The 25368-nt window shown below is 49.4% G+C and overlaps 1 protein-coding gene across 1 annotated transcript; it reads right to left on the bottom strand.

Annotated features, from left to right (window-relative positions):
* Positions 1-8774: 8774 nt before the first annotated feature.
* TAT (tyrosine aminotransferase) lies at positions 8775-24970 on the bottom strand. The gene is made up of 12 exons (XM_009955884.2): positions 24832-24970; positions 15793-16035; positions 15511-15615; positions 14622-14689; positions 14080-14238; positions 13761-13899; positions 13214-13266; positions 12681-12833; positions 11631-11759; positions 11109-11192; positions 9612-9710; positions 8775-8918 (listed from the first exon to the last, which is right to left on the bottom strand). Exons 1-12 carry the CDS (start codon positions 24968-24970, stop codon positions 8775-8777), a joined length of 1515 nt encoding a protein of 504 aa, XP_009954186.2.
* Between the last annotated feature and the right edge of the window lie 398 nt (positions 24971-25368).

Here is a 25368-nt window from a genome sequence, read left to right as displayed (position 1 = left end):
ACTAAGCCTGGAGCCATCTGTCACATGCAAGATAGAACACTACCTTGTGCAACATACAAGGGGACTCAGACTGATGAAAGTCCTTCGTACGTTCTGCATCCTTCTCCCCTCTTCTTTAACACATTAACTCACCTGTCTCATGAGCCCTGCCCTTGGGAGCACCCTCCTTTGGAGGCAGCAATGTTTGTTCACCGACAGGATTCCAGGCAAAGATGAGAGAGGCATTGTCTTCTAAAATTTGAAGGGAAGTTTGCTATCTTGCAACATCCTGTCTGTCTCAGATCACAACTCTGACCTTAGAAAAACATTTAGACTTTCAAACACAATGATTGATATGCTGCTGCTTTTTCTCACCTTCCTGGCAGAAAGGCAGACTTAGGAGACTACAAGTCTGTCTCGTGTGTTTGTTACTATTTAGAGGGATCACTTAGTGTCACAATACACCTGAAAGAGGTGTGTGATAGGATGTCTCGCATTTCTTGCATCTCAAAGGCATGACATGGGGAGCTGCCCTAAGAGTCAGTGTGGTGACTATGCACTGATGAATGCTTCCTGCAGAAGGAGATCTCCCTTTCAAAGCAGGGGGAGTTTAGGTGTTTTCTAGCTGGCACCACTAAAGCTGTAGAGGAAAGACGGAAGTTTACAGCTCTGCAAGACTGAGTGTGACAGAAGGCAACAATGTGGCTGCTCACACGAGGGCCATGCATGATCTCCTGTACTAATCTCTATATTTTGAGATACTGCTGCATTTTTGTGTTTTGAAATGTACAGGTAGAACTCTGCTCCTTGAAGAAAAGAAAGTCGCAGTAAATTTCAAAAAAGAGGAAGTCTATGTCAATTGCTCATCACTTTCATAGGGATGAAGGCAACAGAGCAGAACTATGGCTTTTGGAAAGAGCTTTTTTTTGGTAGGGATGCTGTATACAGTCACTCTGGTTGCTTTAGAAATCATCATTCCTAGAGTATGGCAAGGAATGTCACTCCAGTCTTCAAAAAGGGCAAGAAGGAGCATCCAGGGAACTACAGACCAGTCTGCCTCACCTCCATCCCTGGAAAGGTGATGGAACAGCTCATTCTGGCTGTTCTCTCTAAACAAGTGGAGGAAAAGATTAACAGAAGTAGTCAGTATGGATTCACCAGGGGGAAATCTTACCTGACCAACCTGATGGCCTTCTATGATGGCATGATTGGCTGGGTGGATGAGGGGAAAGCAGTGGATGTTGTCCACCTCGATTTTAGCAAAGCTTTTGACACTGTCTCCCACCACTTCCTCATAAGATTAGAAAGTGTGGGATAGACGAGTGGACAGCGAGGTGGATTGACAACTGGCTGAAGGACATTGCTCAGAGAGTTGTGATCAGTGGTGCTGAGTCTAGTTGGAGGCCTGTGACTAGCGGTGTTCTCCAGGGGTCAGTACCGGCTCCTGTCCTATTCAACATATTCATCAACGACCTGGATGAAAGGAAAGGACAGAGCGTATCCTCAGCAAGTTTGCTGATGATACTAAACTGGGAGGAGTGGCTGACATGCCAGTGAGACCTGGGCAGGCTGGAGAGCTGGGCAAAGAGGAACCTGGTGAGATTCAATAAGGGCAAGTGTAGGGTCCTGCACTTGGGGAGGAATAACCCCACGCACCATTACAGGCTGGGGGCCGACCTGCTAGAGAGCAGCTCTGCAGAGAAGGACTTGGGAGTTCTGGCAGACAGAAAGTTACCCATGAGCCAGCAATGTGCCCTTGTGGCCAAGAAGGCCAATGGTATCCTGGGGTGCACTAAGAAGAGTGTGGCCAGCAGGTCAAGGGAGGCTATTCACCCCCTCTACTCTGCCCTGGTGAGGCCACATCTGGAGTACTGTATCCAGTTGTGGGGCCCCCAGTTCAAGAGGGACAGGGAACTACTGGAGAGAGTCCAGTGGAGGGCTACTAAGATGATGAGGGGGCTGGAGCATCTCTCCTACAAGGAAAGGCTGAGAGACCTGGGGCTCTGTAGCCTGGAGAAGAGGAGACTCAGAGGGGACCTTATCAACACTTATAAATACCTAAAGGGTGGGGGTCAAGAGGATGGGGCCAGGCTCTTCTCAATGGTGCCCAGTGACAAGACAAGGGGCAACGGGCACAAACTGGAGCACAGGAAGTTCTGCCTCAACATGAGGAAAACCTTCTTTACATTAAAGGGGACAGAGCACTGGAACAAGCTGCCCAGAGAGGTTGTGGAGTCTCCTTCCCTGGAGATATTCAAAACCCACCTGGATGGAGCCCTGGGTAACCTGCTCTAGGTGAACCTGCTTCAGCAGGGGGATTGGCCTAGATGATCTCCAGAGGTCCCTTCCATTCTGTGAAATGCAGCAGTAAGGCAAGCACCAGAATGCTTAGGAGCAGATGTGCAATGTCTATGCTAAATTCCAATCAGAGCAGGTTCCTCCTGACCCAGAGGAGATCTTGCCCCATGTGACTTCCAGATCAAGGAAAGATGAGACAAATGACTGATACGGTGTCCTATATGAGACACCTCTCCAAGGGCAGGCTGGTGTGCTCCTGCACTTGTGTTGCTATGGCCTTTCCCTTGTGTTTGAGATAAGTTTTAAAGTTGTATTAGTCAAAGATTTAGAAGCAGTTTGAGATAAGTAGACTTGTCTGAATTTGCACAGGAGGACCCAAAGTTGTAGTAGGCTACAGTAAGGATTGTGGCCGACTCTCTCCCTCCCCGCCACGCATGCAGTTACAGTATCTTTGTAAACAATTCTTTTACAAAAGAGCTAAGTTACCCTTAAGTTACCCCTCTGTAGTTGCTTGGGTCCTCCTTCTTGCCCTTTTTGAAGACTGGAGTGACATTTGCTTTCCTCCGGTCCTCAGGCACCTCTCCTGTTCCCTATGACTTACCAAAGATGATGGAGAGTGGTCTAGCAATGACTTTCACCAGCTCCCTCAGCACCCATCAGGGCCCATGAATTTATGTATGTCCAGCTTGCTTAATTGATCCCTAACCCAGCCCTCATCAACCAAGTCAAACTCCTACTTTATCCTGACTTCCTCTAGGGCCTCAGGAGTCTGGGACTGGGACAGTCTGCAGCAGTACAGACAGAGGCAAAGGCAGCATTCAGTAACCCTGCCTTCATAGTATCCTCCGTCACCAGAGCATCCGCCTCATTCAACAGTGGGTCTACATTGCCTCTGGTGTTAGTTTTGTCTGCGACGTATTTGAAGAAGCCCTTTCGTCTGTCCTTGACCTCCCTTTAAGGTTTAACTCCAAGGAGGCCTTAGCTTTCCTAGTTGCCTCCCTACATCCTCCGACAACAGTCTTATAGTCCTCACAAGTGGCCGTCCCCTCTTTCTAAGATCTATAGACTCCAATAATGAGACATGCTTAACCTCCAGGCAACAGAGCATAGTTTTTAACGGAACAATTTTGCCCTAGTTCTGTAGAAAGAAAAGAAAGAAAAATAGAGCCAATGTCTGTTGCTATTGAGGAGGTAGCAGTCTGGACCAGCAGAAGACATTTAAGTAGATCACAAGACATTAGCAAGTATCATTAAATCACCACTGCTGAGTGTGAACAACTGTTCCCTTTGTTCCAGACTACAGAGTTGAACGTGAAGATACATTATAGTCTAGGAAAGTTAGAAGCCTTATCCACATGCTAATATTTGTGCTCCTCACTTCACCTGACCTTTGTTTCCCTATAATTTAAACTGATCCAATTTGTGTTCACATGGTTGGAGGTTATTTCCCATGACTGTCTTCTACAAGATGATGACTGTTTGCCAAAACAATTTTAAAGTAGTGTCACTTCTTATTAGCTCACTAATTCAGAGAACAATTCTCCCCATCACATCAGGAAAAACTGACTCTTACTATTAATAGTGATGTTTGTTTTCCAGTCTCTACCTGAAAAGCCGAAAGCCTTCCACCATCACACAGTCCCTCACTGTATTTATTAGTCTGATACCACGGAGAAGTGTATGTATTCACACAGGGCCAATAAGACCCCTTCCATCATGCTTTCTACTAAGTTGTCTACAAAGAGATTTTTCAGACAAGAAGTTGTGGTTTTTACCCCCATCGTTACTTACTTGTCACATTGCTTTTACTTGTTTGTCTACCCTTCATGAACAATACACATCCTTGAATACCTATGTTCCATTCACAATTACCAGTCTATGGCAGTCTCTAAGTTTCCACTACTCTATGACCAGCATCAGGAGTTGTAGTTCCTCTATTTTACTGCTGATTCCTTGCATTAGTGAACAAAACCTGGCCACATCTGCCTGACATTATTCCATTTCCTGGCTGGCCTCCAATATCACCTACATTTCCATTACTTGAGATAATATTAGTATTTTCTTCTTACTACCAACCCATGTACTAACTGATTTTATTTTTGTTTATCTGCCTTTTCATTTTCTTACAGAATGACATAGAAGGTAGTCTACCATGGCCAGACAAGTAAGACAGCTCTGCCCTAGAGCTGTCTGTTCAACAGCAGGAAGTAGCGATCCATAACCCAGGAAGAAGCTTACTGGACCATGTTCCCCGTCTTACAAAATAATGCAATGGCAACATTCATCTATTGGCTTCATTGCGCTACAGTGCTCTAATATCTCAAGTGGTGGGGGAATGGGAAAACAGGAGAGAAAGAAAGAAGCTTACGTAAATAAGGCTCTAAGAATGAGGTCACATAATACTTTACCAACACATTACAGAAAAGAGAAAAATAGTAAAAAAAAAATTGTATTTATTCAGCTTTTGAATTCATTTCACTGGTCAGCTTCTGCTTTCTTTACACCCATAGGCAGTCTAAAACCAGAAACCAGCACATGCACTGAAGCTTGGTGTAAAATAGCTGGAGTTGAGAGGAATAGCAGTAATAAGCAGAAGAATGCATAGTCCACACAATGCACTAGAGTGCAGAAGACCCTATGCTAGCACCAGCTACTTCTGCCAGGTACCCAGGAAACAAGTAATTCAGACCTATTGACAGCACCCGTTTGCTCTGGCAAGGCTTCAGGGAACACTGACTCAAGTCAAATAAACTAATGGAAGACAATACATGACAAAGCAATGGGGTGGTATAAGTCTGGGCTGCCAGCACTGTAAGAGAACCCATGCCAGACAGCCAAACCATGAGGAAGATCCAGGACTTCTGCCCCTCAGAAGGCTTCCCCAGTGCTGGGATCCCAGGCTGCAGGTCAATATAGAAGATATAACCCAAACCTTGTTCTGACCAGTTGTGAAGCTTACCTAGCCAGCTTTTAGGTGCCTTCCAGTTACCAGAAGTCTGCTGAGGCTGTGTCTTTTGTGGCTGTCCTGTCAATAGCAAGACTTTGCCCGTGCTGAGCCTTCCTTCTCCTCCAGAGCTCCTGTACCCTCTCACAGTCTGGTTTGCAAAAATCCCTTCCAGTCACCTCAAGGAGGTATTGTCTCCTATCCCACTGCTGCCACCTCCTCTTAGATCCACAGTCTCTCTCTGGCTGCTTCTCCTCCTTGTGGAAACCCATCTGTGCCTCCCTTTGCCATGCTCCGAGTATTTCCTTCCTCCAGGCTTCACGGGTAATGCCACCAGAGCAGGTCAGCTCATCTGGCCTTTGACAGGCCTGCACAGCCTGGAAAAATGAGGTTACGAGCCAGGCCCCGTATACAAAGAAGTTTTGCACAGACATCTTCCCTGGGCGTCCTCCTCCCCCTCGACGCTCAAGCCTCACCTGCACTCCCTGGCTGGCTGGGCCCTGGTTCACCAGGGCCTCCCCGATTATCCCCAGATTGCCTCCCTGCAGCCACTCTGGGTCCAGCTCAGAGCAGACCACATCTTCGCACTGCAGGTGTACAGGGTGGCTACACGCTGGTGGAGAGCAGGCTGCTTCAGACAGGCTCTTGAGGCCAAGAGCCTTAGCCCCATGTCGGGAAGACACTCAGGGACTGTTCCAGTCGGCAGCCCCACTGAGGGGGCAGCCAGGGATGCTGGAAGAGAGTGGGTGAGGCCAAGGCCAGGGCCTGGGCTGCATTTATGTTCCTGAGGCACCTGGGGGAGGTGATGGCCTCATTGCTGGCAGGTGTGATCTGGCCTGGCCCAAGCTGCCCACAGTGCCAGTTTTCCCTGCTGAGCTAGGCCTTCCTGCCACCCCTGTTGGAAGCTGAGGACTTGTACATTTCCCCTTCATTTGCCCATGAGCTGAGAAGTTCCTTCCTTTCCCAAGGAAAACACTAGACACAAGGTTGCCGCACTGCCTATGTCCCCATGTCTGGGGTGGTTCACCCTCCCCCTGAACACAGCCAGTCCAGACAGTGCAGAGAAGAGCAGAAGCACACTGCAAGCCTGCTCCAGGATATACAACTAGTGCTCCCCAGCTAAGACAGGGAGGACAGTGTGTGGATCAGCCATAAAACCACAGAGGGACTTCTATCAAAGCACTGCGGACCTTGTCTGAGCATCTGACAAAGAGCAGCTCCAGACCTGTGTCTTGGCTTCTTTCTTTGTCTCAGTCCTGAAGGGGCTTTTTTTGTCACAAAGCACTCCCAAACACCAGCTTTGGCTAATTTGTATGGCTGGCAGGGTGCTTGAGGCTACACCCACACTGTGACGCAAAACATCTGTGACTATAATGCCTGAAAAACGACACTAGCACATTTGTGGTTTAATGCTAGTTTACTATTGCATCAGGGAAAACCTAGGTGTGGTCAAAAGGCAGTGTTATGTTTGCAAAAGATGGCAATAGAGGATGTGGCCTTGAGAAATCTAAATATCTTAAGATTTATGAGCTATGTATATGCCTGTGTCTCTGGCTCTCTCAGCGTCCTCAGCCAAATACTGCTGGGCTAAAAAGAAACAGAACGGTGTTAATCATTGCAGAATGTTTGCATGTTAACAGGCATCTCTGAGGGAGCTCTGAAAGAAAAGGGGTCCATGAAAGGAGAGGAGTCTGAAAGGAGCAGCTTACTCTAAAACCAGGATCTGTTCATTAGTAATGGGAATTACAGAACCCAAGGTGCATGGAGAAGAGTTCAAGGCAACAGATAAAACTTGCCAGCTGTAGTAGACACAAGACAGCATAACAATACATCAATGTCATGCTGTAAAGGTCTCCTGACTCAACAGACCCCTCACACACCACCCTACTTGTTATTTGTCAAAGTTTTGTCTTAAGCAGCTCATTTTTTTTGGCTCTATTTGGAGGTCAAATGGCATGAAATCTCTGAAGCCATCTACCATTCACCCATAGCCCCAGCTTCTCTCTCATTCTTTTTGTTCTGAGATTGCTTTCTTTGAAGGGAAAGTTTATAGCATGGACACTCACCTGATGTGTCAATGACCTCTTCATACACTGCTATCTTTCTCATATAGATACCTCCCCTCTAATGGAGTACCCAGCTTTGTCCTGGGCAGCGGAAGGGGAGGCAAGAGATATCTACAGAACCTGACTGGAGGTCTGTCAGCATGTAATCTAGAGTTAGCTCACTTTCCCCCATCATTGGGGAGGCAGGGTTGACCATCGATCCCAATTCTGCAGGAGGAGAGGTGAACAGAGCTGTAGGTGACGATGTGAGGCACTACACAAGCTGCTCCTCTGTCAGGCTCAGAGCCAGCTCCCCAAGCCCCTGAGCAGCTCACCAGAACAGGTGATCTGATGGGCATTATCAGCTTTTGACTGCACAGGCACTGCTCCTGTTTCCACAGAACGAACAGACATCAGCCACCAGTTCCTTATTACTTTACAGAGTTGACATATTCAGCAATCAGTAACCCTGGCACGTCACAAACACCCCATACAGTACAAGCATTTCTCAGGGTGCCACCCCTTCTTCACCACTGCAGCAGGAACTGCCCAGCTGCCCTGGCCTCACACGCTTAGGCACCAGCGCCTGGCATGGCTGGTTCCAGTCTGGGGGCAGCATCTCCCCCCAGCAGTGGGCCCAGACCTGCCGCTCTGTCGGGGGCTACAGGCGGGGGGAGGGGCGGGGGTGAGGGCGGACAGGAATGTTCTGTGGGGAGGGGCCAAGCTGCCACAGCAAGCCTCTGGCATTAGCAGCCAGCTCAGGTCTGTGCCAGGCTTGCAGGGCCTATCCTGCCCTCAGGTGCTAAGGCACCTGCTGGGGAGAGGGCAGGCCCTGGACAGCCACCTGCAAGGCAGAGGCAGGCCTGGGGCACTGCAACACCAGGGACAAGCAAGGGTGACCCACGCAGTGGCCAAGCCAGACCTGGCACAACAGGAGCACAGCACAGGGATTAGCATGTCAGAATGTTTATTAATAATAAAAAAAAAAAAGTCACAATAACTTACTCCCTTTGTCACACAAAGGGCTCAGTATAAAGAGCTCTGGCCTCCTAAGGTAACACAGCTAAGTGAGAGGTGGGTACTTTTCTCTTGTCCTCAAGACAGTGGCCTTCTGTCCCCAAGGGGAAATGGGGAAATGCAGCCAGCATGTGAGCTCCTGACTGCATGGGAGCTACTGGCCACATGGGGCCTGGGCACAGGAGCAGCCATGTGCCCCTGCCTGCGGCCGATTCACAGGCAGCACAGACCAACACAGGGTGCAAATGCAGAGTATATGGAGACCACGGGTACTGGATGCCAGAGGGTGTGCAAGCTGCAGTGGAGGAGGAGAGAGAAGTGGCTGCTTCTTCCCATAGTGCTGAGGGGTCTGTGGAGCACAAAGCTGAAGCAGCAGGACAATGGCTGCTTGCAGGCAGGGGGATGTGGGAATGGCTGGAAGCAGCCCTGCCTGCTCGGCTGCTGCCTCACACACAAGGTCTAGCCTGGCAGAGGCAGGAGGCCAGCTGTGGCTACTTGTCACACTCCAGATCCTGGGCCCCCTCAGTACCCTGGTAGTGCATCTCACAGAACTCCTGAATGCGACTGCAGGCCTCTAAGATCATCTCCTCAGGCACAGTGATCACCACACGGAAGAAGTTTGGGTACTCAAAGCACTGAAATGAGAAAGGATGAGGCTGGCAGATTACACCGGACAGTGCTGTAGTTTTAAAGCCCTGCCCTGGGGCCATGTGCTGTATTAGCAAGTGAAAAGGGTCAATGTAGGACAGACTGGAGGACAGCAGGGCAGGGCTCTTGCTCCCTTAGACTGTTTTTTCTGTTCGAAGCAAATCTCCATTCTCCATCTGTGTAGACAAGATGTTATGAGGGTCACAGGCCACAGGACTCTGCATGGACTATGCAGGACTCAGGAAATGGGCTGGAAGGAGCTAGGGAAGGAGGACCGGAGAGTATCCAAGGCTGTAAGTGGAGCTGGAAGGAGGCGGGCACAGATGTTCTCAGCCTGTAGTCTGTCCCTGTGCCATAGGTGGGAGCAGTCCCACTCTCAGCAAGCAGCTTCAGCAAGGAGGTGTGCAGGTACATAGGGTTCAGGGATACAGCTCGGCCAACTCGAGAAATACAGAGCAAGCCTGGAGCTGGGAAGAGCCTGGCAGGCTGACTGAGGGCTGTTAATGAGCCAGAGGCGGCCAGTCCCCATCCCTACACACAGCACTTGGAGCTCACAGCCAGCACATTCACACCATGGACACTGCACACATAACTCCCAACCTGTCCCCAGAGCTCAGGGCTGCAAACCCCTGTTGCTTCTCTCCCCATGCTTCAGCCCCATAGCTCCCTGGTAGGCTCACCGTGGCTGGCAAGCAGAACACAGACTGCTCCGAGATGAGTCGTTCTGTGAACTCCACATCGTTTTCAAACTCAGGGAAATGCTCCATCTCAATCTCAACCTGCAGCAGAGGGATGTAACATGGCAACCAAGGGCACCAAAACTCTCTGCACTGTCCCTGCTTACCCACATGGCCCAACAACTTCAGTCAAGTGCAGCTGTCTGCCCTCAATTTTTGCTCATGATTTGTGCTTACTGGAATGTAAGACACAAACAGAAACATATAAATGAAAATTGGGACTTCTTTAAGAAGTAATTAACTACCTAAAGCTGGAATTGCAGTTAAGGGCGACTTTGGTAAAAAAAGCTGATGGCAAAGATATAGTAACCAATCAGAAGTGAAAAGCAATAAATAATGAAAAAAAGAGCTTGGGAGAGAACTCTAGTCACTATGCACTAATAAAGCTGTCATGCAAGAAATCCATATGGTAAGAAAAAGACAAACTGATGGTTTGGGTTCTAAAAAAAAAAAAAAGATAGCAAGGTTTAGAATATCACAAACAAAATAAATCATTGTAGGAGGATATAATTGGGAAAACGACACAGAAATGCTGAAAGGTTCAGCAAATATTTCTGTTCTGTATTTGGAAAGAAAGAGGCTGTCCGTTTATCACATAAAGACAGTGATATCCTGGTCATTTGTTTATAACCAAATATTTTATACATCTCATGAAAATACTCTTAAAAACCAGGTGAAGCCAGTGGAAGAAAAAAATTTTATCAGATTATTTAATTTGAAACAAATGTTCAGATACTGCAGAAATACTATAGGTGTGAAAGAATCTTAAGAGTTGCACCTCCACACAAAGAACATAAGCAGAATGACCTGTGTAAGCTCTGGATAAGACTGGAACCAGGGTCAACTGATAAAGATTTATCTACAGAACACAGGTGAGATTGTTTGTTGCAGTGTTCTCCAGTTCTGGGCCCACATTTTTAAAAGCTCAAGAAAAACTGGAGACACAGAGGAAAAAAAAAAATAATAAATGTCTCAATTGAGTTTGTTGAGATGAAAAAGGAAATTTAACCACATCATAAAGTTTGAAAAAAAATACAGGTATGGGAAAAAGCAGAAAAAGATGCAACAGCATAGGCAGGAGACAGACATGCTGGTAGGACGGCGGCTACATCTTTAACAGGAAGTATGATAATCTGACTTGTGTAGGGGCTTCCCGTTGCCAGCTGGCTTCAAATCCAGGTAAAACAGCATTGTCTTGCAAAGTACATGTCATTCATTGACTTCTGTGCAGGAGCAAGCAGGTGAAGTGTACCCGCCTCTGCTATGTGAGAAGTGATCAACATATTCAGGCCTTCAAAAGTGACCAAGGGATGTGTCTGCCACACAGGGCAATGTGAAAATGCATGGTAATGGATAACTGGAACCTTTGACAAGCACTGGCCACAAGACATAGGGTGAGCATTGATGATCTGGAAATGGAATGTTGGTGCCCTTGCTTACCATGAGGTACATGGCTCCGGCGGGCCGCACAGGCTGGAGGCCAGGGATAGCTGATAAGGCAGCATAACAAAGGTCAGCATTGGACTGAAAAGCAGAAAGGAGAAATTTCAAAACAGGAGAAATTCCAGGAAGAAGCTCAGCAAATAGAAGCCAAGCTCTGGACCAGGACTACAAACAGGTTCGCCCACTGCAAATAAAGGGTCAACGAATGCAAACAGCATGGGTGATCATGGCCTTGAGGACATCAGGTGTGACTGAACTGAGCTCGGCAAGTCAGTGCCAAACCTCCCATCCCTGGGTCACCAGCTCCAGCTGCAGGGCTGGGCTGCCCGAAACTTATCACAGTCAGTATCTCTGCCCCAGTTACCATGTCTCCTGCTGGAACTGGGTTTGTTGAGCTCTCCTAGTCACAAACAGAACTGCACCTTGTAGTGGGGTGGGAAGATACAATGAGCTAGAGAGATAGGACTCCCATCAAACAATCCATGAACAAACCATGCTGACCTGTTACAGCCCATTTACCTTGAGGATGCTGAGGGTGTTGTGGTAGAACTCAGGAGGCGTTTGGTGCAATATACGTTCCAGTGCTCCTTGGACAATTGTACAGGGTCCTAGGATCCTCTGACTCAGTCTTAGAAGGCCATCCCTGATCTGAAAAATAGGTGGTGATATTTGCATCTCAGACTGTGCATCACTGAAGGAAAGGGATAGCTCCAAGGCCTACTCTGTGTATTTCTACAGCTGTTCACACCCCTCTCTTCAGTGAGCATACAGAGTACTAAAGAATATTTGGCTTGACTATATACCAGGTATTTGCAGACTATTTACGGTGTCATTCTCTGTTCCTCAGTTGCAGATTCTAATGCCGACAGAGACAACCTTTGCAGCTTCCCAGTCTGACTCAAACCAGTCTGGAATATAACACAAAGAAAGCCGGGCTGTTCTAAATACCATTTTGCATTTCCCTTAGGTTTTGGCTCACAATCCACACTTTCAAAGCCAGGTAGGGACAACCAACATTAGCTCTTTTGCTCACTTAGCTAGTCCTCTCTTCTCCCTCTTCCTCTGCAGAAAGCCCTCTAGGTGGAAAGGTCACTGCAGTAGATGGTAGATGGTTGTTCTTGTAACAGAGCTGAACAAATAGCAAGATAAGGCACTGGCAGCACTGCAAAGGTGCTTTGTTCTTACTTTTAACAGAAACCATATAAGAGCACATAGAGACCGCACACGGCCTCCACACGCTGGATAAGCCATGCAACACCTTCCATACACACTGGAGCTATTTGAGAACAGAAGGAATTAGAAGCACACAAAAAAAGGACAAGGCATGTATGAAGGAGCAGCAGAGACAAGGAGTGTGTTACAGTGTAGATGCGGGTAGAAGGCCCATGGGAGCAGATGGAGTAAGGAAGGGACGTGAAAAGCCTCGAGGTGCAGAAAAGCATGTAAGCAATTGGGTGACACCTGTGAGAGAACAAAAGAGAAGTACATGCCTGTATCAATTAAAGCCCTGGTGATCTACACACTGAAGACACTGTAGGTCTGTTGACAGCAACACTCAGCAGTTCTCACCTCATTACCAAAGATGTCTCTTCTGTCATGAATTAGGATCCAGCCCATCCGCCAGCCAGGGACTAGCCACCGCTTTGCCAAGCCACCACAGGACAAGATTGGCACGTTGGTGCTGAGAGTTGCAATGGGTTCATATTTGCAGTCAGTAAACACCTGCAACAGAAGGCTGTGTTAGCGCTGTCCCTGCCTCTTGTTGCAAGAACTGGGGGGGGGGGGTGGTAGTGGTGGTGGTATGTGCATGAGGCACAGAAGCGATGGGAAATTGACACTGAAAGCTCCCAGCTTCAAGGTATGAAATGGTAAGCACACTCACATGAAAGCCAGTCATTTGGGAAGAGGAAAGGAGCTAGACGTGAAAGGTAGCCCCAGGACTGCACACCAGAGGACTGGGAGGTCCAGGCATGGACCCAGGCACAGTATAGGAGAGTGGAGCTGTCACTCACCTCTGGAGACCTGGCTGCCATGGCCAAAGGGCAAGTGCATCAGAAAGAACAGGCAGTGTGGGGGTGCAAGGGACTTCAGCTGACACTCACCATGTCTCCATAGATCTCGTCAGCAAGGATGGGCACACACTGTCTTGATGCCACTGTGGGAGAGAGGGCATTCAGCCTGGCCACCCTGCACGGCAGCAGACTTGCCCTTTGCTGTCAGGCTTGGCAGGGCTCTGAGAGAAGCTCTGTCCCAGGGCAGAAGGTTCCTATCTTCCTCATACAGACTGTTGGTTCTGAGAGCCCAAGCATTGGAGATCCCTGCACTGGCTGAGCCTAGTTCTGCTCTCACCTGTGGGGGCAGGCAGCACAGCCCTCCCACTGACAAGCCAGGGCTCCCTGTGAACACTGTCCCTCTGTGGAGCCAGAGCAATGAGCAGCCCAAGCCACATGGAGTGTTTGAGGAAGGGCAAGACACACGCTTGGCATGTTCTTGCCCAGATAAGGCAACACCTTCACACTGAGCAAGCTCTGCTTCCTGAGCTGGAGTCAGTCATAATGAGAGAAGCAGAGCCCTGGGCCATGGTGCTGCAGCGATCGAGACGTGGGAAATGTGGGCAACCATGTCACAGATACACGGAGGCAGGCTCACCTGCCAGGATCTTCTGGAGATGGCTCTTGCTGAACACAGAGCCACAGGGGTTCGATGGGTTGTTCACAATGATGCAAGCTGTCTTCTCATCCACCAGAGACTCCAAGTGCTCCAAATCAATTTCCCAGGCCTTCTCTGGCTAGTGAAGTGAAGAGAATGGGAAGTAACAGCTAAGAAACCAGACTTGCCACAAAGGGTGAGGTGTGACAGAGTGCCCAGGGTTGCTCAGGTCATCTTCACCTACTTTCCAGGCAGGGCCTGGGTATTTCTGAGAGGCAGAAATGTCAGGACTGCCCCTTCCAGGCCTGCCACCACTTACCAAGAGGTTGTAGAGTTTGACCTCAATCCCCATAGACAATGCCAGAGTCTTGTAGAGGGAGAAGCCAGGCCGAGGCACAAGGATATTCTGGCCTGGGTTGGCCAGCACTGCCAAGGCAAGCTCTATGGCCTGGCTGCAGCCGCTCGTTAAGATGACATCCTGCAAAGAGCACACAGGAGTCAGCAGAAAGCACGGCTCCTCTGAAGTGCCCTGGCCACGTGGGAGTGACATAACATCCAGGCTCTGCCAGGCGAGAGCTTCTCGGCCAAAAAGACAAGTCCAGAGCTTGACTGAAAGCAGGAAACCTCCAACAGCTGGAGTGCTCTCCTACACCCTCCTCAGAAGAAGGCTGAAGGGCTCGGGGCAAGGGATAAGAGCAGCAAAAGGCCACTGTGGGACAAGGCCACGGGCTAGCCTTCAGTCCCACAGCCAGGTGTGGGAGGGAGAGAGCTAGGGCAGGGCCCCCATGCCGTGTGGTCTAGGCATGGGGAGCAGCACCCTGCCTGCACTGCAGCAGGAGTGCCTCAGCTGGGCACCAGTACCTGGGCCTCCAGTGGTGCCTCTGGGCAGTTGTAGTATGCGGCCACCGCTTCCCGGCAGGACTGGTAGCCTGAGGAAAGAGGAGCCAAACATGGAAGGGAGGTTTTTGCAGACTATTTAATTTTTCTTGCCAGTACAAGGGTCATAGCTGCCACCCAGCTAAGGGAAGCCCATTAGTTAGCGACACTGTCCCAAGGTGGGAGAGACTATCCTGCCTCAGGCCAAGCATTGTGCAGCCCCAAGGCTGGGCCAGGCAGGCCAAGAGCAGGGACAGACCCTGGGCAGGGAGGCGGCTCTGGCCCCAGCATGTCCTGGACACAGAACTGACAGAGGCAGGGTGGAGGGCGGCCAGGGATCTGCTCTGACCCAGTAGGAGGCCAAGTGCTATTACATGGCCTTCACTGTCACTGTATAGTGATGGCACAGGGGCAGACCTTGCTGTCACCACATGAAGCATCCTGTGAGGCAGGCACGATCTACACTCTCTGCATGCTTTTTGTACTAACTGCAAGCAAGCCTCATGTTGTCTGAGAAGTCAGGAGCCCAACAGGAGTTCTTGGTCAAGGCAGATCAGAAAGGAACTTGGCTGCAACCCACAGCAGGGAGACATCGCCCTGAGCCCTTCTGGGTGCCTGAAGCCCTGCCTGGTCTAATGGCTGGAGGAACAAACACAGCATCTGCAGGGGACTCTGGGCCTCAAACAGGTCATGCAGGGAAGGCCACTCAGGTGTATCTGGGGGATACACATGCTTGTGTGGTCATGGGACTGTTGGTGAGGGCAGCTGCAGGGTGCTACTGGAAGGATGTCAGTGGGCTCCATATACCTGCTGTGGGGTAGGAGCGGTCACATGCTTTCATTCTACCCTTATACAAAGAGCTTTGTCAACTTACCAACAGATGGAGCATAACCATTGTAACGTCCTGAGTCCAAAACCTCCTTCACAGCCCGTGTGACCTCATCATTTGTGGGAAGGTTTCCAAAGACCGTTGGGTCTCCTTTTCAAAGATTGAAAAATAGTAAAGTTCTCAATGACCTGTGGCATGCACAGAGCTGTGTGGTTGTCTGGCCTATCCTGGGTGTTCGCACAAGCTCTGTGCTTCAGAGCCCTGCAATCTGCCAGCCACACAGTTAACCCCACTGCCTGGAGGTTTCAGCCACAGCGCTATGCTCACCTAAGGACAAAGAGATCATAGTTTTCTTTGGGTTGGGCTCCACCTTCATGCTGTCTACGATGGCTCGGACAGGATTGAAAGTCTTCTTTGACATTTCAGAAGCCCTGACAGCCCATCTTGGCTTCCGGCCCTTCACCTTCCCCAGCGATATGCTGTTCCCATTGGTCTTGAGATGAACATCCAGCATAGGGGCATGATCTCCGCAGCCATTCACTTGGATCAGGTACGAGTCCATCCTGAGAGCTGTCAGTGTGAAGTGGATTTCCTGGGCTTAGTTAACACGTGCCAAATAAGTGATCTGCCCACTTGGGAACACAGCCCACGACTCTCCAAAAGTAAAACTTTTGAAAGCTGTAGACCCTACATACTGCCTACGGACAACTCGGTCAGCAGCAGCAAGTAGGGCTGTATTCAGGGCCAGGATGGGGTGAAACCCCACACATAAGTGAGAGCACAATGCAGTGGGAAAGAAAAAAGGCACCTTTCTGTACTAGCTGCACCACTGCCTAGCATGGACTTGCTGTGCTGAGAAGGAGCAGTCCCCAATAAAGCCAGTAGTCAAGAGTTAGCAGCATGTTGTAGTCATTGCTTGACTGCAGATTAAATGTTCCTCTGACAGAAGGGTCAGGTCACCCCCTCCTCTTGCCCAACTATCAACCAGCACACCTCAAGCCACAACCACAAGGATCAGCCCGCTACGTGTGTTCACATCCAGAATGTCCCTCCAGTCTGCAGACAGAAACATAGCACTGTTCAAATCAAATCCCAGATGCCAAAAAGGTAGTTCTGGTCCAATGTTATCAAAATGCACCAGGCAGTGTCAGGGTATAGGTTACAGACACTTGCCTCCGTCAGCAGAGCAACAGGAAGCAACAGCCCAGCCCAGAGACCCTAGGTCAAAAGACAGTGCTTAGAAAATGGAGCAAGACTGGTATGGCCAAGAGGAAAACCACAGAGGTGGCACTGCCCTAAGCAAAGGGCACATAGTCCTGCCTGAGGCTGGGTAACAAGCAAGGCACAGCAGAGGAACAGCTGCCTTCAAGGCCCCAAAATGCACACAGAAGTGACTTGTATTCACAGAGCATAAGCCATACCCAGCCAGCAAAAGCCTTACTTGTGAACTGATGCTGACTCAGGGCTTTCCACCTGTAGGTCAGGCACAGGGCAGGCAGAGACCTCCTGAACCAGCAAGCCCATTCTTGCTGATGTTGGCACACTATCTTTTAATCCTGCCACAAACTGCTTATGCTCTCTGTATTGCCCTATTTCTCTGCTCCATTGAAAGGAAAATTCGGTGAACGGTAGCCCCATTCTTGCAGATATTCACAAACAGCTACCTCTTCCTTGCTGCAGAGGCTGAGCTGGAAGAGTTGTAGCGTTGCCTGGTTCAGGCAGGATTTGCCATCTGAAAAAACTTCTCACTGTTTCAGTGAAGTTTGTGCCTAGAGACGCCCCATGCTGCTGCATTTACTCTGCCAGCAGCGCCTCATTAGCCTGTTTATAGCAACTCAGGCTGATTTAACAGGGTCACAAAGCAAGACCTTGGCTTCTCTGCTGCTAAGACCTTCTGGGTCTCCTTTCTGGCAAAAGAAATGCAGCTGAAGAAACATGCAGCAGGGCTGCATAAGAACTGAGCAGGGCCGTGAGTCTCATATCTCAGTTCAACAGCAGAGCTGAGTCCCAAATGCACAAGGTAGAGTATATCCCAGCAGAGCCTTCACACCACCCTGCAACATGGTTCTCACACAAAAGGGAGCTGCACACACAGGCCCAATGAATGCCTTCAATGTAGGCAGCCAGGGAAGACCTCCCCACCTCTCCCCCTGAAAAAAGCAAGGTACCAGAGCACAGCACTTTACCTTCTAGAGCACAGAGAGGGAGACACTGACAAGCTTGGGGGTCCAGTCCCTACTTTTCATCCAGGACAAATCCCCTTGAGAAGAAATCCCTGCAAATCCTTGCCCATGAAATAAGCCCCAAAACTGGGCGTTGGGACCAAATCATTTACCCATTGGCTCACAGAGAGGGCTGCTCTCCCCACCCAAAACCGCCCTCTCCTCCCCATTGCAACTGTGTTCACTTCAAACACCTGGAACATGTCTGCTCATTAACTCTTTCTGGGGGCAGCTTACAGAGGGACGCAGCTTGGCTTCTTGGAGGCCCTGGACTGCCACCCTTTGGCACGGCTTCCCTCAGTCCTCGAAGACTGCGGGGGTGCAAATCTGCAGAAAGTGCAGGTGTTCTAGCCCTAGCACCTTGTAATGCACCAACAGTGGGCTGATGGACCCCAAAGCCTGCCGAAAGCAGCATTCTGTCCTGACCTCAAAGGCTCTGGGCTCCCAATGCACCAGCTGAGAAACAACAGTTTGTGGCACCTTTACAATCAGGGGGCATGTTCCTTCACAGGCTGAAGGGAGGCAGGCACCTCCCTAGCCAGTGTCTTGGAGGCACCAGGACCTGAAGGGTTAAAGGAAGGTCAGGTTGCCACAGGTTTGGGGTTTTTGTTTGTTTTGTTTGTTTGCTTGTTTTGGGGCGGGTTTTGGGGTTTTTTTTTGGTTGCTGCAAGGCCCAAGCAAACTCATAATTTTGGCAGCTAACTGAAATGATGCAATTCTTCCCGCTCTGATCATACTGCAAAGCACAGATGACATCATTCCCAGAAGGCCCTTTTTTTGCTAACTGATGTGAAATCTATGCCTTCCTGTCCCTTGACTCCTGCAGGCCTGGGATAAATAAGAGAGGCATCTGCATCCTCCCTGTCTTCCAAGGGCTGCTGTGATTTTTGCCTGTTTACACCTGCTCCTGTGTGGGAGGAGGAAGGACACTTGTGCTCAACCCATGCTCATTACACCGTCAGCAATAAGGCTGCACCTCCCCATGTGCAAGCAGTGGCCCGTTCACCCAGCATTGGGGCTGGGGTGATACTGCTGGGGTATCTCGACCTGCTGTTGATCACAGTGCTGTAATTGCACAGCTGAGGCCACAATGGGGGCCAGGGACTTGGGGCTGGAGGCAGACTGGGAGGCAGCGGGGTGCAGGCAGTGGGTCTGGCCAGGGTCCCCAGCCCCAGGCTGGATGGCAGGCCTCCCACAGCAGCCACCCCCCGGAGGCTTTAGACAAGGAATAGCACCTTTCAAAAACGCTTCACAGAGAAACATCTTGTATTGAAGCTGCTTGGACTCTCTTCTGTTGAGAGCTGCACAGTTACAGACTATTTCTCGCTTCTTTTTACTGAAGCCTGACACGAGAAGGTCATGCAGGCCCTCTCCAAGCACCTGTGAGTTATTTTCTCACTTTCCCCCGCTGGCCCCATCCTTTGCCATGCTGCAGCCCTGCCAGGGTTAAACACAGCACTGGGAGGCCTCAAGGACAACTCTGCATGGTCTGCCTAGCAACTACCCCAAAGCTGATGCAACCAGAGCTCTACCACACTGCAGTGGGGTTCAGGGGAGGGCACAGTGGAAGCCTGCTGCCAAGAGGGGAAAAAATGTGGCTCTGGAGACAGAGGTAGACCCACTTACATAAGGCTGAGAACCTGCCCAGAAGCGGGGGAGAACAGTGGTGTACAATTGGGTCAGCTGGTTTCTCATGCTATTACTGTGCCTTTCTCCCAGCTCTGCATGACTCCAGTCCTTCTCTGGATGCTCTCACATGGGGTCTGCAGTCCACCACCACCCTGTGGTCAGAGAGCTTCATGTTATTAAGTATTTGAGAGGTATACAGTGACAAAATGCAAGATAAAAGAAAGCTCTTGGAAATTAACTGGTACAGAACAGTGATTTTGCCTTTTCTCTGATCACCTTCCTTCCACTCTCCTGCTCTTTCCTTTTTTTTTTTTTTTCTAATACATATGCCAAGAACTATGTTTCCAGTGAGCCAGTTCAGACAAGTTGAGCAGATATCTAAGGGAGCAGCCTTTGGTAAATCAAGTAGGATTGTTATAGGTAGAACTAGAAATTCATGGTGCAGGCTTCCCTTTGAAACTGAAAGGCTACTTAGTCCCACAGATGCAGCATGGCAACAGGGATGTGACATATTGCTTATTTAGGGGGATGTGACAGAAATTCTGATGTGCAGATCAAGTCTTGAGAAAGAAAATCAGACCAATCGGAATCTTGTCTAATGTTTTTAATTAACTTAAAACCACAGCATGAGCACACAGCTCAGCACTTCATATCGTACAAATATGGCCAAGCAACCCCTTGTATGGTACAGTGAAAGAGGTGGCCATACCCTGCAGGATGCATTTCTGCCAGCAAGGCAGCTGGCTGGCTTGACTGTCAGGACCTCTGTACCCCAGTAGCCCTACTAGCCTCCCTGCTGCAGCTTGCTCCTCTGTCTCAGCAGCTCTCCCCCCCAGGTACCTTGTTGCATACCTCTTCAGCTCCCTCTTTCTTGTGTGGCTTGACCAATTGATTTTTGCTCTTTCCAACAGAAGGAGAAACTGGTGATGGTTTCAGTATTTTTTCGTACTGCCTTGTTCTGGTACCAGGACTGCCCAGAGCCCCGTTTCTGTGAAGGGAGGCCAAGCCAGCAAGAGCAAGCAGTTGCCTCTTCCAGGACCACCACAGTTACAAAGCAGGACTCTCTCGAGTGGAGCACAGGCTCAAGCATCACTGCGCTGACAAACCTGTGTCTCTGTCATGCTGCAGGCAGGACGTGCACCAGTAGAGTTTTGCCTGTGTGCCCTGTACCCCCATTCAGGGTGTACTGCTCCAGGGACAGGCAACCAACTGGTACTCTGCACAAAAATCCACCAGGGTCAACAACAAATCACTTTACTAGTTACATCTTCACATTTTGCTTCTATTTTCAACAGTTCTGTCTGCTCCTTTCTGACACTAGTACAGCCCCAACCATTTCAGGGCTGGTTTCCACGAATATGCATCTAGCGTAATCTCTGTTTGGTCTCTGCACTTCCAGTTGAATCAGCTTTTAATAACCAAATATATGATTTTTCTTCCTCTTTCTTTAAGTCATTTTATTGTTAATCTCTCATTTAGATGAGCAAACAGCCATGAAGCCTCCTTGGCTCTCATGAATTTTGTGGCTGTTTATCGATTCCCACAGCATATTTATCTTTATAACACTGCAGTAGGTTTCCTGAAATGCAAAGGACAAACCTTGTCTGTTACAGGTCAGGTCACATAGGCACTCTGGAAATGCATATATTCACAGTTAAATCTGCCTTGCGGTGTGGATAGGGCTGCTGTGCCAAATCTACATATACCTGTACAAGTCTCTGATCAAACCATGATGATGGTTGTGCCTCCAGCAACCTTAATTGTCCAACATTCACCTGAATTGAGCATATCACCTGTTATCTCTTTGCATAATCAGAGCAGAAAATCAGCTCAAAAAACCCCCCAGCTAGGTTGTACAAATCTGGGCAAACATTGTATTTCAGAGCCAGAAAGATGGCACAATCCACACTGAATGACTCAAAGCCAGTAACAGTGACTCAAAAATACATAGTAGCTACTTTATCTATTTGCCTGTACTTAGGCTCAATTTTGATTTGGTCTCAGAAATAAAAATCTGAAAGACATTAAAAGGCAAATTGTGCAGTCTAGCTAGAGATGTCTCATTCTGGAAAAGCAGCCCGTGTACAGCAGGTGGTTTGCAGTGTGCTCTTGCCACCTGTGTGAGCTGGGCTTCGGAAAGAGGTGTACTGGCATCTGGGGCCTGTCTGATCTCTGCAGTCTAAAAGTGGAACAAGGTGTCTCACAGGGCGCATGAATGCAGGGTGTTGCAGTAGTGACAGTGATACTCTGCCTAGGCTCCTGGTAGAGCTCTCTTCTGCAGGCCCTGGGCCAGGCTGAGAGCAGCTGCGTTAAAACACCTGCCTTAATGAGCGCTCTCTCCTACAATTGCAATTTCCCTCTGTTAAGAACACTAGCAAGTGTAAAAAACAAATGCTTTCATGACCATGGCATCTTGTGAGCCTCCCACAGCACCAGTGTCTGCAAACGCAGTGCTGCAGCCTGATCCCAGCCGTGCTGGGCAGTCCAGACTGCTCTCCCCAGCCACGGGCCAGTGGCAGCCCTGGGGAGGGGAAGGAGTCCAGCAGCTATGAGAGCCCTTCCACGCACAGCCTGGGCACCAAATTCCTTGCAGGCATAGTGAGAGACACAGAGTGCGCTCCAGGTATGTGGAGAGTTGGAAGCACTGGTGAGCCAGAGGCCCAACAGCCACAGTGAAAGACTTGCAAGCCCTGTTACAGAAAGGAGTGCTCCACAAAGTGTGAGCGTCGGTGGCTCCTGGGTACAGGCACAGTGAAAAGAAACACTTTGTCCAGCCTTGTGTTTTGCTTACATCCAGGTAAACATTATGTAAGTGCACACCCTGTGCTTGGGTTATGACTTCAGAGACTTAAGCTGTTGCATGCTTTGTTGTGGCAGCTGCCCCCTTGGTGGCTTTGAAGCCACGGAACAGTGACCAGCCAATGGGGACGGGATGGAAAGGGGCATGGTGGCTTCGCAGGGTGAGGTGACGCCGTGAGCTTCCAGTGAGTGGGGTGGGCAGCACCAGGCACCTCCTTCTTTCAGAGCACAGACAGGCCAGCCCCTCTTATGACTGAATTTGAGCCCGTGATGGAAACCCATCATCCTCCCAACTAATCTGCTCCAGCAACAACTGCTCGTCTCCTTACAAAGTGGTGCAGTCGGTGTGTGTGGGAGAAGTATTGTCTTTTTCTGGGGTGCCTAAGTCACATCCCTTTTGCTTCAAGCAAAGCTCACTGCTTCCTGACCGTGCCAACAGCAGATAGGGAGAACAAAATATTCCCCTCTTCTTGACAGCAGATTTTTACAAGCTTGCAAGTTTTTAACAGACACCTGTTTTGTCAAATGAGAGGACTGGGATCAATCTTTTTCTCATAGGTTGTATTTCTAGAGCTTTCTTTTGCTTTCCTCTGGATCCCCTCCAGCTGATCCATTCGCCTCTGGAAACAGAGCGTGCAAGCTGGAGGCCTAACCAGCGCTGAAGGGGGGGGGGGGGGGGCAGGAGAATTTCTTCACGTGTCCTACATGTGACATTCCTGTTTATACACCCTAGCAATGTTAGTTTTTTTCGCAACAGGATAACATTGTGGACATGAGTTCAGTTTGTCATTCACAATAACCTCCAGTTCTTTTCTGCAGCGCTGCTGCATCGTCATCGTGCTGCTCATATTGTTCCCATGATTATTTTTTTATGTGGGACAGTAAATAAATCCGGCTGCAGTGTTAAGCAGTGATTGTGCTGCAGCTCCCAGCTGCCTCACACTGCAGAAATATGAGGCAGTCTGTGACTTGCTCCTTCCACTTCACCCTCCAAGTTCCCAGGGAGAGCACTGAACCAGGTCAGAGCTTTTTTGCCCATGGCAAGCCAGGCCAGCCACTTCGCTTAGTGCAGCAACGACATCGGTAGCAGCCAGAAACAGAAGAGCCAAAAATTTAAAAAAAAAAAAAAAAAAGAGAGAAGCCAAAGCAGAGGTGAAGATTAATATTGGGGTCCTCAGCTTCCTGTTGCTCTTTTCTGCTGACTGCTACTTGTTGCAGTGAGAATAGGAACCAAGAAGATGCTGACCAAGTTCAGCTGTGGTACTTTGAGCAAAGGTGAAGTGACACAAAGCATTTTTTAACAGTTCTCAATACAGCAACAGAAATGGAATGAGATTGACTCTGTTCTACAATGCCTTGAAGTTTGTACCTCACATGTTAGCAGCAAACACTCTAGTAAACACTGAATGCATCACCAAATCAACAGAGCAGTGCTTCCCAGCTCTGCCTTTGAACAAGTAATTCCAGCACATCACAAATTCCAAAGAAACCTTCGGCTTATGTTACTGGATGACCAGCAGCAACAGTCTGCATAAGAAACTCTTACTTCATCCCTTCTTGTGACTAATGATTATTCAACTTGGTTGTTCACGTCCCTCTCTCCCTCACAGCAGTTAAAAGCTCTACTAAGCAAAATTGCACCACCCATGGCCCTAGAAGTGTATAAGGTGTTGCTAAAGCTTTTGAGCTCATCCTATGCATGGCAGCAAGGCCTGGGTTCTGGCACGTGAACATGTGTGATGCAACATACGCATACCAAAAGGTGTGCGCAACAGCCTTGCTGCTGAGCATCTGCACTATTTCTAGAGCCCTCATGGTCTCCCCATGTCCGAACTTGTTGTCATCATACAACTCCTGTCCCTCTATCTAAGCTGGGGGTTGAACAAAGAGTTCTTTCATTTTGCTTCTCTCTTATCCTCAAACTAAGTAAATTTTAAGACAAGTTTTCAGATGTCTTGTCCTTCATGGGGACAGGTGACATGTTGAGGAGAGTGTTTTCCTGCTGAGGCGCAGAAGTACTGCAGTTTATAGGCTTCTCATGGTATCAATCTATAGGGTTGTTGCTGTTGCTTCTGCAAGGACAGAAGGATGAATCACAGAACCACAGAATGATTTGGGCTGGAAGGGACCTTTAAAGATCACCCCGTTCCACCCCCTGCTATGGGCAGGGACACCTCCCACCAGACCAGGTTGCTCCCAGCCCCATCCATCCTGGCCTTGAGCACTGCCAGGGAGGGGGCAGCCACAGCCTCTCTGGACAGCCTGTGCCAGGGCCTCACCGCCCTCACAATGAAGAGTTTCTTCCTAATAGCTCATCTAAATCTACCTCTTTCAGTTTGAAACCATCAGCCCTTGTCCTGTCCTTTCCTCCCCACCTTTCCTGCAGCTCTGACCTTACCAGCCTTGGGAAAGGCTGACGCTTGCGCATGGGTGAGGTCTTGGGCACTTGTCTTCACTCCAGCAACCACCGATCAACAAAGGACCAATAAATTTGTCACCTTCTCTGCTGAGAGGTGATGGCTGTGCTCAGCAGCATCCTGGGATGGGATGGCAGCCAATCCTGCTGGGCACCAGGACGTTATTGTGTATGGAAATGGGGCAGCCAGTAAAAACATCACATCATATTGTCTGAAGTGGCCTCCAGCAGACAGACACAGAAGAGGTCTAATTGGTCCTGTATGGATAAATATAAGGTAATATATCTAAAGAAAATTACCTGGATGTGGCCTGCAGAGTGCTGAACGGGAGCTGGGCAGCTGCACATCAGGACAGATCCCAAGGTGTTGATGACTCTTGTCTGGAGACACAGGCCCCGCGTGCCAGGGCAGCCTGAGAAGCCACAGAATTCTACGCATTGCCAGCGGAAGCACAGGACATGGCAGAGGCAGTCTTTCTGCTGTGATATAGAACCCTGGTGCATTCGAGTGCTGCACGGAGGTCTAGTCACCACATCACAAGATGGATTTTAAGGAGTTAGGGAAGGTCCAGAGAAGGGCAGCTGATAGAAGGGGAATGGTGGCACTGCTGTGTGAGGAGAGATGAAAAAGCCTGGGACGTGGGTTTGAGCAGGGAACAGAGGGGCAGGACTGAGGTTTGCAGAGGCACGAGGTGGCAGACAAGCTGACTGCAGAACGCGCACCAAAACTCACAGCACAAGAAAAAGGGGCACTTGTGAAAATTAGCCAGTGCTCAGTCTTCAACAGGTACGAATAGGTACTTGTTCTGTGGCAGGTGGGAACTGCACGACCTTGTT

The sequence above is a fragment of the Leptosomus discolor genome, chromosome 8 (assembly GCF_034619465.1).
Source record: "Leptosomus discolor isolate bLepDis1 chromosome 8, bLepDis1.hap2, whole genome shotgun sequence".
Classification (NCBI taxonomy): domain Eukaryota; kingdom Metazoa; phylum Chordata; class Aves; order Leptosomiformes; family Leptosomidae; genus Leptosomus; species Leptosomus discolor.
Note: the sequence above shows the minus strand (reverse complement) of the source record. Positions and strands in the feature narration are given on the sequence as shown.